Source organism: Pristis pectinata, chromosome 23 (assembly GCF_009764475.1).
Source record: "Pristis pectinata isolate sPriPec2 chromosome 23, sPriPec2.1.pri, whole genome shotgun sequence".
Classification (NCBI taxonomy): Eukaryota; Metazoa; Chordata; class Chondrichthyes; order Rhinopristiformes; family Pristidae; genus Pristis; species Pristis pectinata.
The window spans coordinates 16,218,053-16,236,933 of NC_067427.1; the positions used below are offsets into that span (position 1 = coordinate 16,218,053).

Consider the following 18,881-nt stretch of genomic DNA (forward strand, 5'->3'; position numbering starts at 1 on the left):
TTGATGGAAAATAATATATGGGATAAAGAACTCAACTGAATTGGTCTAGGAACACCTGGCAAAGACACAATTGGCTGTGAGTTTTACTGAAGTACAACAATAGTAGGATTCTATCTCTGTCACAATTGACGTAGAAAATAAAGTGCTTTTCAGGAGATCCAAAGTAGGACCACAGCTCCCTGTAAACTCAGATGAAACATGGTCTGAACATAAAGACTTCTTTCCTCTGCAGTGTCCTCTGGCATCTACATGGTTTACACACACTCTTCAGTAACTCCTGGTCATACTGCATTTGCAACAGAAGCAGCATTGCAAAGCAGCAATAACTGACATTACACATTCACAACAATTTCATTTCCTGGCTTGGATTTCACTCCCATGGCTTCCATCAGATCAAACGCAGGTGCAGGTGATTCCTCAAATATACACGTTTATTATCTCAGTGACAGCCCAGGTGCAGCCCAATGGTCAATGTGAAAAACTGGCCCACAATCTTTCTTAAATCGGACAAAACGTGAGGCAATTTCAGAGGGGAGGCTTCAATCCTCATGCTGGCCCAAAGAAAGGAACAGTGACATACATATCTAGGATAATAACTGAAAAATGATAATACCACCATAACATTGGTACTCTAATCATTTTGGTATCAGGACTGCTGACTTTGATTGCAGTGCTTAGTGTGTTACCCTAGTACACCCAAAGACAGCTTGTACTGCAGTCATAGTAAGTCAGTGACAGAAGGGATGGATATTGGAGTACAGCAGCAACAGTGCCAATCAAGCAGACTACAGGTCTCCATTGAGTAACAAAAGGGGTTAGGGTCCGAAAGAAAATGTTGTTGTCATGGGAAAATTTGTACAGCAGGAAGTACAAAAAACCCTTGCCATCAATAAGTCAGAAGTTAGTCAAATTCCTTCCTGTAAGGCTGCAGTAGATCAAAAATCAAACCACACAATTTTATGAGCTAAAACACACAAGCTTCAGCATACATGTCATTCATCCAGTGGCCATCAATGCCAGGTAGAATAGCACAAGTGCTCAAGTTTCCAACCTCACACTGCCCCCAACACCCATTTTAAATAGTTTGCAGGTTGTTTTTTTTTCCCCCAACTCATTCCCATTAACTCAATGAATAAAACTTAAATATTACTGGTTTTAATGGAGCTATGTTTGAAAGACTGTATCCAAGCATGCTCCCTACCCTTCATTGTAGCAAAAATTCTGTAAGTGTTCATTTACCAGGGAAGTCCTATATTTATCCCAAATCCTTTTAAACTTACCATTCATCCAGACAACTAGTGAGTATTGCATGATATAACCAAGTTCCAACTCTCGTAAAGGGTCTCCATATTTACACAGACTGAAATTTGAAAATTGTTAGCAAGTTAATGGGTCCTCTTTCCCCAATCTGCAATTTCAACCCAAGACAAAGTGATGGAGCAGTTCCTACCAGATTATGCTTTCATGGAGTTTCCTTGTGGGGTGGGGAGAACAAATGTGCTCTTCAGAACCCAACATATAAAAGCATGGGGCTCCACTGCTGAATTTAGCCCTGGACACCCCCCTCCATCTGCTGGAATAAGTTTGTGGAAGTTCCCAGAGGTGCATCGTGGGAACTAATGGCAAAATGAGGCCCAAGTCGAAATATCTCGTGTCCTTGCTCTCGAGACATAACAACTCTTTCAAGGGCACTTGACTGAAAAGAGGAAAGCTACTGGTTTCAAGAGAGAAAAAAAAATTTACATTCTACGTCTCCACAGCACGATTTGAACTCATGCCTCTGGTCTGTTAGGCCAGGATTCTACGTGACTAGTCTGATATTATCCCTACACCAACTAGAAGTCTAGAATTCAGGGGAAAATCCCTAAAAAGCTTTAGGAATAGGGTGCACAAATACACAAATAGTGTTTTAGCACCCTCCTCCCCCTCCCCCCAAAAACCTATTCACTCAATTAACATCATGGCTGAACCATGACACAACTCCATGTATTTTATATCCAGACTTAAAGTTACTAATTGACCCAAGATTAATTACCTTCACAGAAGAGAGTTCTGAACATCCACCTTTTGCACATGCATAGAAAACTTAGCTAGATATTACAAGATCGACTATAGTAACAAACTTCTTTAATAGTATCTAGCAAATTCATTACCTTTATCATCTAAAAAGCAAAGAGTAGTTATGTGAATAGCACAACCTTGTAGTTCCTCAAGTCACAATCCATCCTGACAATAAGGTTTCGACCAGAAATATCAACTATCCCTCTGCCTCCACAGATGCTGCCTGACCTGCTGACTTTCTTCAGAGATATTTGTTTTTCAGCATCTGCAGTCCCTTCTGTCTCCAAGGAAATATAATGTGCTCCTTCGTTGTTTCTGGGTGAAAATCCTCAAATACTCTACTAACAGCATTGTGGAAGTACCTTCATTAGAGAGACTGCTGTAGATCAAGGTAGCAGTAAACCAGCACTTTCTCAAGAGCAATTGGAAATGGCCATTTAAAGCTGGCTTTGCTATCAATGCCCACATCCCGTGAATGTTCAAGTAAAAAAGAAATATTTGGATATATCAGACAAAAGACACATCAGGACAAAGAATTCAAATTTAAAATCTAGCTCAAGATTTTCAACTAGTTGTTCATAGCAAACACTTGTTCGGTATCGTCTGGTATAATAACTATTTGCACAACTGAAACCTAAAATCTCCAGTTATGCATTTTGATTATTTTCAAAGTGCAGTATGATTGAAGTTATTCAAATTATTACTTTATTCAAATTTTTGTGCAATTTCATATAATCTGACCAGTCAGTACAATATGTTTTGATATTCAGCTATGTTCAAACTAATTTCAATATTGCATCACACTCCTCCAGACATAAATTATGAAGATGCGTGTTTTCAGATATTCAGTGTTCTTTTGGATCTAACATGATTGTTTCCATTAAATTTCTAGATCTCCTGTGATTCCTCCAGAGAGCAATCTCAGAATTGGATGGACACTGGGAACAACATTCCATGAAAATGCAATTGGAAATTTAATTTCTTTTACATATACCCAAATCAGCAAATTGCCAACTTTAACTAGTTCATTAAGCATTTTAGACTATTTAGGAGCAAAGTAAACATGCTTCTTCAAACTTTGAAAACTAATCTCAAGAACATACCCAAAAGTTTAACTATATGTTTCAAAATAATTTGCAATTAATGCCACAAATAAATAAAAATCATAGTCTATATACAGAAAATGGGTTCCAAATTATGCATGTTTCACAGTGCAAGTCAATTAAGCAGAGACACATTTGAAGGACAAAGACAATAAATGCTGCACCAGGAAAGACTCGCACTTACAGCACATACTGCAGACATTACTCCAGAAAAAAAATCACTGGTATATTGTCATCAAACCAATCAAATAAATACAATCTTTTAAACCTTCTGAAGGATAGCAAAAGTGCCTTAATTTGACCAAATAAATGTATTGTAGTTTAGAAGGTGATGCAAGATATATTGAATTCCAAATTTCCTATAAACCATGACATAAGAAGTGTCTTTTCTTACCCACTAAAATAACTCACTAAATTCAATTTCCAAAGTAGTTCATGGGAGGCATTTTGTAAATGGCTGCTGAATGCAAATCAAAAAAGATAATCGGAGCATACTTTTAGCAAACAAACTCCGAGTCATCATCATTTTAAACTCCTGTACTAACAATTTTTAAATAAGATGTCTCTTCCATGATTGTTCTGCTATTTTACTAAAAAGGATTTAGAACTGGATTTTGTTAAAATTTTGCTATCTGAATGTTCCACAAAACATTCTTTAAAAATCAATTAAAGAAAATAATATTTAACTCCAACCACAGAATCTCCATGTATTACCTTTACTGGTTCCTGCACAGCTTTTTGATCCTGCCTATGGCACTTTGCTTCAGCATCAATTGCATCCTCTGTGTTAATGGATGTCCCATGCTTTTCAGTTGCATTGTCCAAGTCATTGGTCAGTTCGTTCCCCAATCCCGCTTCCTGACATAGCACTTTTAGGAATAATTTATGCAAATACTCGTATACAGCTCTTAACATCCTGTAGTCTTCGGAGTTTAATACGAGAAATTTCTATTACTCCTACTGGCGAGATGCTACAGCACCCTACACTGTAATACACTGAACTTCAGGCCAAAAACAATATGCGAATGCAATGCAGGGGAGTCTCTCTCTCTCTGCAATGTCGCAAAGCCTGCAGACTCAATGCAGCATTTTCCTAGCCATTCATAGAACAAGATACTAACATGTTTCATTTCAAAACCACCTTTCAGCCAATCAGATTACAAGTGTCCGATGCCAAAGCATCTACAGGGTGATGATTGAAAAAAATGCTGAACAATTTGTATTGATCATTTTCTCATTCGTCATACCAGACCACTGTACTTCATGTGCAGACAGTTTAACCAAGATGAATTGAACATCAACTAACACCATTGTGCAAAAATCCCGGAGGAAACATGGGCTGATCCAATCTAATTAAGATTCTTGTCAGCATATCACACAGTACAAAATTGTTTGGACGAAGCTCTTGACAATTTTACTTCATTCTTACCCTAGGTTTACAGAAGTATAACTGCCTGTACTTAAGTCTGCAATTAAATTAAAATAATAAAAACAAACTACTACAAAATTTTACCCATGGATTCTGTGCCCCTTTTATTTCAAGCCATTTAAATTGGCACAACTATTTAAAACAAAACACTGAATAATCTAGTGAAAGCAGCACCAAAGTGGAAAAATCTCAAATGTTTGAGTATTACATGAACTGAAATGAAAATCTGAGAGGACTGCAATCCCAATACATCAGAATTCGTCAATATTATGGCTCAACAAGACACAGTAAATGACAATCTAGTAAATGAAAAGCTAATTAGAGTAGATTTTTACAAAAAATTATTTAAAAATTACCTCAATAGCTAAATTATGATTTTGTGATGTGGCAAAACCAACACTTATGGCCCATCCCAAGCCCCCCTCCACCCTATCCTTGAGTAGATAGCAGACAATTTCATAAGTAGCCATAGTCTGTTATGAAGCTACTTTTACAATGTAATGATTCACTAGAAGTGCCAGGACTTTGGTTAATTGATACATAATGAAAAAGCAAAATGTGTCCAGGTCAGGATGGTGTGCCACTTGGAGGGGAACCTGGTGATGGTTTTTCCATGCACCTAATCATCTTATCAATATCATTGCCAAATTTGTAGGATGAATTTAAATGAATTAGTATATATCTAAGAATGGCATACAAAAATAGCAGCTGTGGACAAGAAATAACTTGCAGCACCAAAATGTCCAATACGCAACAAACATCAATTTTCAGTAAGACGCAAGGTGTTTCCTTAATGAGAAAATAAAAGCTTCCACATAGAATTGATATTAATACAAGTATCAAAAAATGAAGCAAAAAAAATTAGCAAAGATTGCATGGAATAGGTTGGATTCCAAGCAGTTCAATCAAAAATATTTCTGTTAAAAAAAATCTTGCTGAAAAATGTTACAGCAGTGCATTTCAGAAGTACAACTATACTGCGTCCATTCAGATAGTTCTACAGTAAGATTTTAGTAGTAATACCAAAATGGAAGACATCTCAAAATCTTTTTCTTTATGGTGACAATTTTATGTTCCTATCCAAGCACACCATCTTTAAATAAAAGGAGGCTCAGTATAATGTACATCTAATATTCACCATTTCCCAATCTCAAAACACTACATCACTCTAAATATTCCACACCCTATTAGGCAAACTGAAATTTAATGGGTCATCTATCATCCTTTTCAGTTCAACATTATTATAAAGGTCATTGGAAAGATATCTTAATTTACTGTGAGCACTGCAACATAGTGCATCTATTTGAAATATTAATTCAGAGAATTTCAAAACCAATGACAGCAACTGGGAATCTAAATAGTTAAATGGAATCTCAATTTCAAAACCCAATACAATTGCCATGAAAACCCATCTAGTTCACTGATGTCCACTGAGAAAGGAAAATCTTAGCTGTTTTAGCCTCAGTAAGTCAATTACACTAAGCCACTACAAAATACAGCATTGTCTAGGCACTTGGCAAAAGGCTTGTTACGTCTTTGTTTTAGGAACATGAAGGAGTTCTCCTCACTGCAAATATTTGGCAGACCTGCTCCACAGATCAAACAAGCAACAGGCTGACAGAATCACACACACCTCCCCCTACCCCCAGTACATACTCTCCCAGCAGCAAGTCAAATCCAGCAAGAGGTGGCAGTATACAAGAGTGTGTCAACCTGGCAGCCACCAAAATTAACTCAGAGCCCCATGAAACATCATGGCATCAATTCAAACATATCAACAGTATATTCTCTTGCATTTTTACCTACCACCCTCCAAACCCCTCAGCTGATGAATCAACACACATGTTGAGCATCATTTGGAAGCAGCGCCAAGACTAAAAAGGGTACAGATGTACTCTGATGGGGTAAATTCCCTTTCACAAAATGAGCTTAGTTTCACCAGTAGATTGTTCTGTATTTAAGGTCTTCAGCCAAGCCAAATCATATCAAATAATATCAAAAAATGTATCCATCAAAGCACCAAGATATGCAAAGATCATAAGCCTGGCTGTAGTGTTTAAAACTCACAGTACAGCAGTAACTCAAACTGCTTCAGTGGAAAATTATCCAGATACATCATATGCACAAAATGCAGGACAAATCCCATACAGCAAATTAGCACCCAGTCTACTTTCCATCTTCCACAAATGATTCAATTCATCATCAACAGTGCAGTCAAACAGCTTTTACTAACCATTAACAAGATTACTGGTGCAATTTGGGTTTTGCCAGCAGCACCTGGCTTCAAACCTTATTACCGCCTTAGTCCAAACATCCGAATCTCATAGGTGAGGTGAGAAGAACATCTGCCTGGAATCAAGACTATAATTGGCAGAGTGTTGTATCAAGAAGTCTTGCTGATATTGAAGTCAATGGGGAAAAGGGACAACATTTTCTACCGACTGGAGTCATACATAATTGAGATGATTGCGGCTATTACCAAATCACGTGCTATGATTGCCCAGGCCCACAAAAAAAATGTGCCCACAGGTGCCTGAGGGCACGTACCACCAGACTTAAAGACAGCTTCTACCCCACTGTGATAAGACTATTGAACAGTTCCCTCATACAATGAGATGGACTATGACCTAATGGCCTCACAATCTACCTTGTTGTGACCTTGCACCTTATTGCACTGCACTTTCTCTGTAGCTGAGACACTTTACTTTGTACTGTTATTGTTTTTACCTGTATTGCATCAATGCATTTTGTACTAACTCACTGTAACTGCACTGTGTAATGAATTGACTTGTATGATCGGTTTGTAAGACAAGTTTTTCCACTGTACCTCGGTACAAGTGACAATAATAAACCAATACCAAAAAAAAAGCACGTAATGAAAGATTATGTTGGCGAGGAATAAAATATTTGATAGAATTTCTGTCACCCCACTATTGATGACCACCTCTTCAAGCGCTTGGACCCGACAACAAGTTACACTTCGTTAAAAGGTTAATTGGAGGGTCTCAAAGTGCTATGGAGTTGGTGAGGTTTTGGAAGGTGGAGGAGGTTGGGAGAAATTCACACCTGGGTCTCTGGAATTCACACTTTAACTCTCTCAGTCACTTTCATCTGTTATATCTTTGACCTAGCTTTTGGTCACCTATGCCAGCTGCACATCTTGTAATGCTGTCAATACGTTTCCTTTAAGACAATCTGGGTGGGTTGTTGCAATGACATAACTACATACCTTTTGTAAAAAATTAAAATGGACAACAATGTTGGCTGCTGATCACTTGTGTCTATTTCCTCAGAACTGGTAAAGTGGCTTTTCCGTGAAACAAACAGCTGATTACTTAATAAGCACCATGAACTTACAGAGGCAGTAAAAAATCTAAAGAGGAAACCTGTGCATTGACTGAACAAGTGAGAAAACAAAACTGTGATAGTGTCAAAGTGAACTGTACAAAGCTCAGAGACAAACCGAGACAGTACAGAGAAGCACAGCAGGGTCCTCAGAGGGGCAGGCCTGTCACTGATCCTCCCCCTTGGGATACACCCCCTACATCAGATAATAATCCAAAACAGCGCGTCTATCTGAAGACACATATTAGACTATTGTTTATTGACTATAGCTCTGCCTTCAATACAATAATTCCAAGCAAGCTTGTCACCAAACTCCGAGACCTAGGACTCAACACCTCCCTCTGTAACTGGATCCCTTGACTTTCTAACAAACAGGCCGCAATCAGTGAGGATAGGCAGCAATACCTCCAGCACGATTATTCTCAACACTGGTGCCCCACAAGGCTGCGTCCTCAGCCATCTACTCCCTATACACTCACAACTGTGTGGCCAGATTCTGCTCTAACTCCATCTACAAGTTTGCAGATGATACCACCGTTGTAGGCTGTATCTCAAACAGCGATGAGTCAGAGTACAGGAAGGAGATAGAGAGCTTTGTGGAATGGTGTCATGACAACAACCCTTCCCTCAATGTCAACAAAACTAAAGAGCTGGTCATTGACTTCAGGGAAGGGGGCGGTGTACATGCATCTGTCTATACCAATGGTGCTGTGGTCGAGAGGGTTGACAGCTTCAAGTTCCTGGGAATGAACATCACCAACAGCCTGTCCTGGTCAAATCACGTAGATGCCACAGCCAAGAAAGCTCACCAGTGCCTCTACTTCCTCAGGAGGCTAAAGAAATTTGGTTTGTCCCCTTTGACTCTCACCAACTTTTACCGATGCACCATAGAAAGCATCCTATCTGGATGTATCACAGCTTGGTACGGCAACTGCTCTGCCCAAGACCGCAAGAAGCTGCAGAGAGTTGTGGACACAGCCCAGTGCATCACGGACACCAGCCTCCCCTCCTTAGACTCTGTCTTTACCTCTCGTTGTCTTGGTGTAGCAGCCAGCATAATCAAAGACCCCACCCACCCGGGACATTCTCTCTTCTCTCGTCTTCCATCGGTTAGAAGATATAGGAGCCTGAGGCATGTACCACCAGACTTGACAGCTTCTACCCCACTGTGATGAGACTATTGAATGGTTCCCTTATACAATGAGATGGACTATGACCTCATGATCTACCTCGTTGTGACCTTGCACCTTATTGCCCTGCACTTTCTCTGTACTGTTACTGTTTTTACCTGTACTACCTCAATGCACTCTGTACTAACTCAATGTAACTGCACTGTGTAATGAATTGACCTGTACGATCGGTTTGTAAGACAAGCTTTTCACTGTACCTCGGTACAAGTGACAATAATATACCAATACTTGGAGGAATGGTAGAATGGACATGACACTGATACTACAGAGACCTCTAATGATTCAAGTGATGATGAGAAAAGGGGATTGGCAGCCATGCCTTGACTAGCTCCATTAAAGACCAAGCAAGTGAAGCTACAAAGGAATGCAAACGGATCCTATGAAAAAAGACAAGTGTTTTCTCACAAATCTGCTGAACCTAAGCAGATCGATAGATGGTCCAAAAAGGTCCCACATCCAAAAAAAAGGTTCAAAGACCTGGACTGAGCTTCTACGTAGTAAGAATTTATACGACCTGCAGCCATATGATGGCATCTGAATTCTAGCCATTGTTATCTACTCGTCAAGTCAGACAGTCGATGCATAAAGTTAACACTGACATAGCAGAGGATAAGCAAAATCTACAAGGTGGTTGGAATGCCATTAAGATGTGGTTGCATGAACAAATCCCAACACCAACAGACTGGGGAAAGGTAGTCAGCTGCAAGCAGAAGAACTTGAGGACATCCCTGAATACGAGGAATGCTTCAGAACAGTGTGGTTGAACCATTCAGGAGTGCCAACGGTAAATGAAGATAACAGAGGGATCTGACTATGGTCCACTGGAAATCAACTTTTATGGATGGTCTGAAGCCAGATGTTGCCAGAATGGTTAGGTTAACAAAACCAAATTAGAATGAACTAAACATTTCATACAGCCAGTTAGTAGATATCGCTAATCAAGTGAAATCAAATATGGAAGTTCGAGTAAGAGCATTACAGGCAGGACCACCCATTGACCAATGACAGAAGCGAGACCAAGTCCCTAAAGGAGCACGTCACTATCATGGTAAAATGAGACATTGGGCTAGGAGTTGTAGGGTAGTCAAAGGAAAAAGGCTCAACCATCAGCTCCACCAACATCGGAAGACCCTGACCTGACAGGATGGTTTGATCAATGGTCAGCTGATGAAAGGCAACTTTTGGACACAATCTCAAGGTCAAAGAACAACCAACTCCTTCCCTGCACCCCTTACTTGCCCTGATAGAGCAAAAAATAGTCTATATGTTACACTACCGATAGAAAACAAATGTGTTAAATTCTTTTTAGATACTGGAGCTAAGCTAACATGTTATAACCAAAACCATTGCCTAAAAATGCAAAGAACCACTGACCAATATTTGCAGATATGTATGTGGTGCTGGAGGACAGAAAATTACTCTAACCAAAACCAGATCAGTTGAAGTGCAGCTTGGCCCTCAACTGCAAAGAAAAATACAATTTTGAGTGGGAGACATCTCCCAACCTCTCCTTGGAATGGACGTTTTGTTGACCCTAAAACTCCACCCTTGAGTTTGTGAAGGGTAAGGTTGCCTGGAACCTAATGTGGTTGGTCAAACATGAACTAACAAACTACCCAATATGGTCAAAAGACAAAAATGACTGTGGCCTGCTGGAAATGGACCCCGTCACATTTTCCGGTAAAGTGGCCCCATGTACTAAGCAGTATCCTCTCAGCAAAACATCCATGGAAGGTATTTTACCTATCCTTAATCAGCTAGATGAACAGGGTATTTTTGTCAAAACTCACAGTCCATTAAAACTAACAGTCCAGTTTGGCCTGTTAAAAAGGGAATAGCACCTGGAAACTGACAGTGGATTACAGGGTTGCCAATCAATTCACTGATAAGTTAACCCCTCTAGTGGCTGACCCATCAACCATTTTCAATGCACTGAAACAGTCACACAAGTGGTTCACAGTCATTGACATGGCAAACCCTTGGTACATGACTGTCAACCATGGTTGGCTTTCACAGTTAATGGACAGCAATTCCAGTGGACAAGGCTGCCACAAGGGTTCCACAACAGCCCAACTGTCTACCACATAACTCTAAGGCAACATCTGAGATACTTACCAACCACTGATTTGACCAACATACAATTTGTGGATGATGTCCTGTTTGTATCTGATACTGCAGACCAGCATGAACACAATGTACTTTCCTTAGTCAATTATTTACCCTCCAAGGGCCACAAAGCAAGTTTGGACAAGGCACAACTGCAAGAGGAAGTAATTTGCTTGGAATAAAGAATTTCCCAAGGTAAGTGGGAAATCACCAAGGATCGTACAAAGGCCATCAAATCAGTAAAACCACCTGCAACTGTCCAGCAACTCCGATCATTTCTGGGTTTGTGTAACTACAATAGAGCATGGGTCAATTCATATACTGAAAGTGCACAACCACTCAACAATTTGCTGAAAGGCAGCAAATGCTCAGACAACCCTGTGACTCTCACTGGTGAACAATTGAAGGCATTTCAAACTCTAAACGCAGCATCATGCACAACACCTGCATTAGGAATCCCTGACATGGATAAACCATTCACCCTACATGTCAATGAGAAACATGGCTACATGACAGCAGTCTTGACTCAAGAACGTGAAGACCAACAGCGTCTTGTTGGCTATTATTCTGCCAAATTGGATAACATAGCACTAGGATGGGGTTTGTGTTTGCGAACAGTGAAAGCAACTTATCTGACAGTCACAGCTGTTTCCAGTATTGTGCTTGATCAAGTCTTGAACGTCCGTCTGCACACGCCTTACTGACTTGAATAGGTAACAGCTGCTCAGTGATCTAAATGGTCCACTGTCTTGAGGTACCTAACATCGGCATCCAGTGAGCAAGTACAGTGAATCCATCTACATTGTTGCCATTGGACATGCAGGACAATGATGACCATGAGTGTGCAAAGATAGTAACATGCCATGAAGGTGCAAATCACCACAAAAATGCCCCTACCTAACCCATATCTGATTCTGTTCACAGATGGCTCCTCGATGATTGAAGGTGGAGTTAGAATGGCTGGATGGGCTATTGTCTCTGAAACTGAAGCGCTGGCATCAAGTAGTATGGCTCCTGGTACCTCTGCACAACAGGCCGAACTAAAAGCCCTGATTGAGGCCTGTAAGATGCAGAAGAAATTCAGCTAACATTGACACAGACTCCCAACATGCTTTTGGTGTTGTTCATGATTTTGGAAATCTATGGAGGCAAAGGGGATTTCTTACAGCTCTAGGAACCCCAATCAAAAATGGACAGCTGGTACAAGAATTAACGGATGTTATACAATTGTCATCAGAAGTGGCTGTATTAAAATGTAAAAGCCACTCCAAAATGGACGCATTTGAAAGCCCTGGAAATGCATTAGCAGACAAGGCAGCAAAAAAAAAAGGGTCACATAGGAAGGAATAAAAGAAAGTAAAGAAATAAATTAGGTGAATCTGACAATTAAAGTCACGAGAACAAACTTGAACCCTCTATCACATACAAAGATACAGTATATTCGAGAAATGCAAGCTCAATGTTCTAATGAAGAAAAGTGGTCCTGGATGGAATTGAACAACAGAGCATGGAGATATAGCACTAGTCACAGATTGGCTGGCACAGCAGACACACTCCCTACAACACATTGGAGTAGAAAAGGTGACCAGTAGCTTCTCCCAACGGTATAGGAATCCAAAGTTTTGGTCACAAGCCGACAAACATTGGAAAGATGCCGGACATATCAGAAAACAAACTCAGGAGCAGCGAAAATCTACCACAATTGAGTGCTCCTGCCCCACCTGGACCATTTTTGCACCTACAAGTGGATTACATAATGCTACCGAAATGCTAAGGATACTCAGATGTACTGGTAATAGTAGACAAGTTCTCAAGGTGGGTGGAGGCTATTCCAGCAAGAAAAGCCACTGTCACACATACAGGAAAAACTTTGATCAAGGACTACATCCCCAGATGGGGATTGCCATGTCACATTGACTCTGACCAAGGGACACACTTCACTGTAAGTATATGTCAGGAGTTACACCAGCTGATGAACACTGAATGGTCCTTCCACTATCTACATCATCCAGAATCATCAGGACAGGTGGAACGAATGAATGGAACCATCAAACAAAGACTAAGTATCACGAAGAGGGTGTACCATGGCCTATGCCCGTCCCCATGGTCTTATGCAGTATCGAAGCAACCCCAAACAAAAAGACTAGACTAAGCACATTTGAGGTGGAGACAGGACAACCTATGTCATTACCCAGAGCTATTGACCTCAGAGAAGCTGATATGCACATTATAACAGACAGCTTAGTTGACAATTGTGTAAAACTGACCCAAACTGTTCAGTCTGCTTTTCCACAGGTTTCTGCTGGCTGGAGCAATCCAGTAGAAGGAGGACACACCTTGACTCCTGGAGAGCAGGTCCTGATCAAGAAACCACATGGGTGCCAATGGGCACTTGGTGAGAAGGACTGTATCAGGACCTGTAATTCAGCAGTAAAGGTCGAAGGAAAAAGCAAGTGGATACATGCCAGCCACTGTAAGCAACCTAAGGTGGCACAAGAAGTGAAGATGGAGACAGCATGCACAGAGGTTAATGTGCTAGTAACCTCTGACTCAGTGCCTACACTGCTGGGCTACAGTGCATAAATTACTAACCAGCCAGAAGATGTCGAACAAAGTCATTAACCACTGGACATGATGAAACTCATCCTGAGGTTATTTGTTGTTGTTGCATTTTTACCAATCTTGTCCACTCACAATGTGCCAATTGAAATGACACAACGTGTTCTTACCAGTATCACACGAGTTTGCAGATGCTGTTAATCTCTCTGGCTGTTGGATATGCCAATACATACCACACACCTCACAATACCTACCAATGTTAGGTATTCCTGTAGACCCTGTACAGATATGTACTCCTTTCCTTGGACAAAATTCAACATCACGATCTAAAAATAATAACCTTGTATCCCTCATTCACTGTTTTCAAGGGAAACACAGATATACAAGGGCCACGTCCCTGACACAACATCTTAGTCTAGATTGTTGATGCTGATATGTCTAACCTATTCAGTCATATCAAGTCCAGTCCTACCCACGTTTTCACCTGGGATATCTCTATACCCAAACCTGAGGTCCATGACAAGGCGATCAAGTCCTTTCAAGTGTTCCCTGTAAAGGCTGCCTTTTGCAGGAGTTCAGAAGGTACCATTGCAGTAGGGTATAGTTCATATAACTACTGGTTCCACTATCCTAAATGGAACAATGATTCTGGTGTTTTTATTTACAATGTCCACCATAAGAATGTCACAATCCAACAAGGTTCCAGTCAATCAACAAGAAATGGCTTGAATTCATGTAACAACGCATAATTTATGTGTAAAGATCGAGCTCATCTCTCCCCTCCACCCGACTGGTTAGGATCCTGTTATGTGTTCCCTGCTATGATACACACACACACAAACCTTATCTTATTACCCTGAATCCAGATATAAATGCAACATCTCAGAAAGAAGTTGTTTTGCAGCAATCCTATTTCCAATGTATGGTGTTGCAAGGTCTATGAGGGAAATTAAAAATGTTGTTACTGCTCTAGAAAGAGTAAGCAATGACACTACTGATGCCTCACAGAAAGTAACAGCAGAAATGGTTGCAAAGCGTAAAATGGTTCTCCAAAATCACATGGCATTATATCTTCTCTTAGCCGTTAAGGTGGGGGGGGGGGGGTGGTGGCGGCGACATGTGCAGTTATAAGCAAAGAATGTTGTACTTATATACCCGCTGAGTCTGAAGACCTATCTGATTTGGTCTGATCTGATCATATCCGTAAAGCAGCAGCCAAGATACATCAATCTGATGGGTGGGATTTCTTTGACTGGGTCAAATCAGCCCTAGGGAGCTGGGGTTACTTGATGTTATGAGTTGTAATGTTTACGCTGGTGCACATTATTGTAGTTTATATTTTAATTATTTATGTAAGGGCCATCATCAATAAAGCTGTTCAACCTCATGTGAGCTCCCTACCCATAAGGACAATCCACCTGATTATGACATAGCTGTATAAGGACCCTTTGATGTTTTATAACTTGGGGTTGATTAAATCTCATACTTGATGCTGGTAATGCAAGTTTTTCTACATCTGAATTTTCAACAGTTCTGATTCAAAATGCTGTATTTAGAAATTGGGGAGTGGAGTGGGGAACTGTTGGATTAGGGTCCAGATTGTTTTTTTTAGTTTTAGGTTTCTTTACACTTATATGTTGTATAAATCACCACTTTGTAAACTTTTACTAACTTGTAGTATATTTGACTCTATTCTTCTGTAGTTTATTTGTCTGTAAAACTGAAGTGCAACTCAGACAGTACCTTTTCACAGGCTATTATCAGAAGATTTCCTTATCTAACCAGTTAGACCAATTGGCAGTACAAAGGGAAAGCACGAGGACAAATTCTTTTGTTACTTCATTTTGCTTGCCTTACTTGCTGTTACAAGCTGACACTGCTTGACCTGTACTATGATGAATATCTAATAAAACAGCTTTAACCATAAAATTTGCACCTCATTCTTGACTTCCAAAGAACCTTCTGAACATAATCTGCAGATCTAACGATAGTGACACACAAGATGTTGATGGTTGGGGCCCCAGCAAGAGTAATGCTGCTACTGTCAAGAGTAGGTGATCAGGTTCTCCTATCAGAGAAGGTCATTGCCTGACATTTTTGAGGCACAAACATCATCAACCAATGCTTGAATGCTGTTGAGATCTTGCTGTGTGCAAGTGTGGACAGTTCTAACTGATGAGGATTGTAAATGGAATACAGGATTCAGAAATTTGATGATGACTGCACAATTTGATTGGAGCAAGGTCATCGATGAAACAAAGATGACTTGACTTAGGACACAGTAGTAAGGAGGGCTGCTGTGATGTCCTGGGGCTGGGAGCCACCTTCTGCATTATCATTAACCACTAGATGTCAGAGGACTACAGATCTGATATGTTAATTTTGAGATTACTTAGTGGTGTCTATGGTACATTGTGTAGCATACCTGTAGTCCCATGTTGCAGCTTCACCATGATGGCATCTCATTTTCAGGCATACCTGATGCTGCTCCTGACATGCCCTGAACTCCTCATTGAACTAGGGTTGATTCCTTGGCTCAATAGTAATAGTAGAGTTTGAATCAGATATCAGAGGGAGCTTTTTCACCCAGAGAATGGTTGGTGCATGGAATGCGCTGCCTGGGTAGTGGTGGAGGCAGATGCATTGCTCAAATTCAAGAGATTGCTAGGTAGGCATATGGAGGAATTTAAAATAGGGGGATATGTGGGAGGAAGGGATTAGATAGTCTTAGGCGTGGTTTAAAGGTCGGCACGACATGGTGGGCTGAAGGGCCTGTATTGTTCTATGGTTCTATGGAAATAACACAGACCACAAGGTTACACATCATCACGTTGTACAATTCAGCTGCTGCTGATTACCCACAGTTCCTGGTGGATGCCAAATGAGCTCCAGGTCTGCTTCTATCCTATTTATCGTAATTGTAAATTCACACAACACAACTTGGTGTGTTCTCAGTGTGAAGTCAGGACAATGTCTACAAGCATTGCTAAGTTATCATGGCCAGATGCATCTGGTGCAGCTAGATTGACAAGAATGAGGTCAAGTAAGTTTATCCCTCATGTGGATTCACTCACTACCTGCCATGAATCCTGTAAGGCAGCTACGTCCTTCAGAACTGTTTGATCAGGGCTAGTGCTAATAAATTACCCTTGCTGATGGACATTGAAGTCCCTCACCCAGTGTACATTCTGTGCCTCTGATAATTTCAGAGCTTCAAGTGTTAGTCAACGTGGGAGAGCACTGATTTGTCAGCAAGAGGAGGACAGTAGGCGGTAATAGGAAGGAAGATTCCTTGCTACAGTTTGGTCGCATGAAGACTTCATGGAGTCTGGAGACAATGCTGAGAATTCCAAGGGCTACTTATTCCCTTTGTCTACCACTGTGCTGCCACTTCTGAAAAGTCAGACTGCCTGTGGTACTGAACATAACCAAGCGTGTAATGAAGGATTCTGGCATGACTTTACCTACAAAATTATCTCATATCAGGTCAAGCAATAGCAGAATTAATCCGTGGGATAGCTCTCCGAACTTAGACATCAATATCCAGATATGTTCAAGAGGAGGACTTTGCTATGTCCAAATTCAGTGATCATGTGGTTGTCAGCTCTCTGGTTTTATTACCCGTTTGAATGCATCGGTAACGTTACAACCGATTGGTTTGCTGAGCCTTTTAAGATTCTCCTAATTTAGACAACAGAGGACAGGCAGACAAGAATTTCCTTTCCTTAAGGTTTTAATGGATCGGATGGACTTTTACAACCTTCCTGTAGTTCCATGATCATCAATGAAACTAGCTTGCTGTGCCGCTATAATGTACATGAATTAAACCTAAAAGTTCTGATGAAAGATCATCGGCCTGAAATATTTCTTTCTCCGCATGTGCTGCCTGACCAATGTCCGACACTTAATTTTAATCACAAAAGGTTCATCATTCTGGTGTTAACGGTCTAATAACGTGTTAATCGCGTAACTACCCGGCTAACCAGGGCCCCCTCCTTCAATGCGCCGCCCAGACTCCACCCAGCGGATTCGCTGGCCGGCCGGCATTTTCCAGGCCCGCTGGCTTGGTTGTTAAAAAACCCGACTCACCCTCAGCTCCGATTCAGTCCGGTGGACGCCAAGCCGCCGCAGCCCCGCCGCCAGGTCGTTGACACACAGCCCCCCGTCCTGGTTGACATCCAGTTGCTGGAAGAGGTCCTGGAACCGCCGCTCCTGTTCGAGCCGGGCCGCCTGGCAGTGGCTGTCGGCCGAGCACGCCGCCTCGCACTCGCAGAAGAGGCCGCTGAATAATGGCGAGGCGAGGGCACGTTCTTTCATTCCCGAGCGAGCTGGATTCTGAAGAGAAAAGTGGCTCAAAGCCCAAATCGACGGCTAAAATTTTAGAGGGAAAAAACCCCACGAGTGAACACAACCGCGCACTGGCTGCTGTCGGCAGGACAAGATCGCAAGCACTTGCTTTCCACTCAGATGGCGGGCGAGATTCGATTGACAGGCACATTGACCACTCTAATTGGAGATTTCTGAAGTCGTGCCTCCGTATCAGCCAATGACACTGCACCGGGGGCGGATAACGGAACCCTTATTAACATAATCATCTACCACTCCATCTGGGGATCTTCGTCGGCGCGTCCAAACGTTAACCAATCGGGAGATGGGGCGTCGCCCAAATGATGGCCAGCTTTATTAACCGGTGACTGTTGACATACGATACAACTATGGATGTTACTAAAAAGCTGGGTCGTCAGATTTTTCCATTCCATTGCAGCTTCTGGTATAAGAACCTTATAAGGGTCCATGAATCCTACCTCCTATTCCTCTTTCGAACTATTTATTTATCTTTGTAACTTATAGTAATTTTTATATATTGCAAATATGCTGCACAAAACAAATTTCATGACATAATGTCAGTGATGATAAACCTGATTCTTTGAATATTATGACTGATTTTCTACCTTGATGCCATTTTTCAGCTTTATGCTCATAACCCTTGATTCCCTTAATATCTAGATATCTATCTGTTTTGAATGAATTTATTGGCGTTGACAAGTCGAACTGAAGAGCTTGTTTCTGTTCTGTATGACTCTTAAT

General features: G+C 41.1%; 1 protein-coding gene across 1 annotated transcript in view; it reads right to left on the bottom strand.

Moving 5' to 3' along the window:
• slc25a25b (solute carrier family 25 member 25b) overlaps positions 1-18,396 on the bottom strand; it is a 42,524-nt gene extending 24,128 nt beyond the window's left edge. The window contains exon 1 of the mRNA XM_052037051.1: positions 17,883-18,396. Within this exon, the coding sequence (XP_051893011.1) occupies positions 17,883-18,110 (228 nt within the window). The 5' untranslated portion in view covers positions 18,111-18,396. The remainder of the gene's footprint in view (positions 1-17,882) is intronic.
• Between the last annotated feature and the right edge of the window lie 485 nt (positions 18,397-18,881).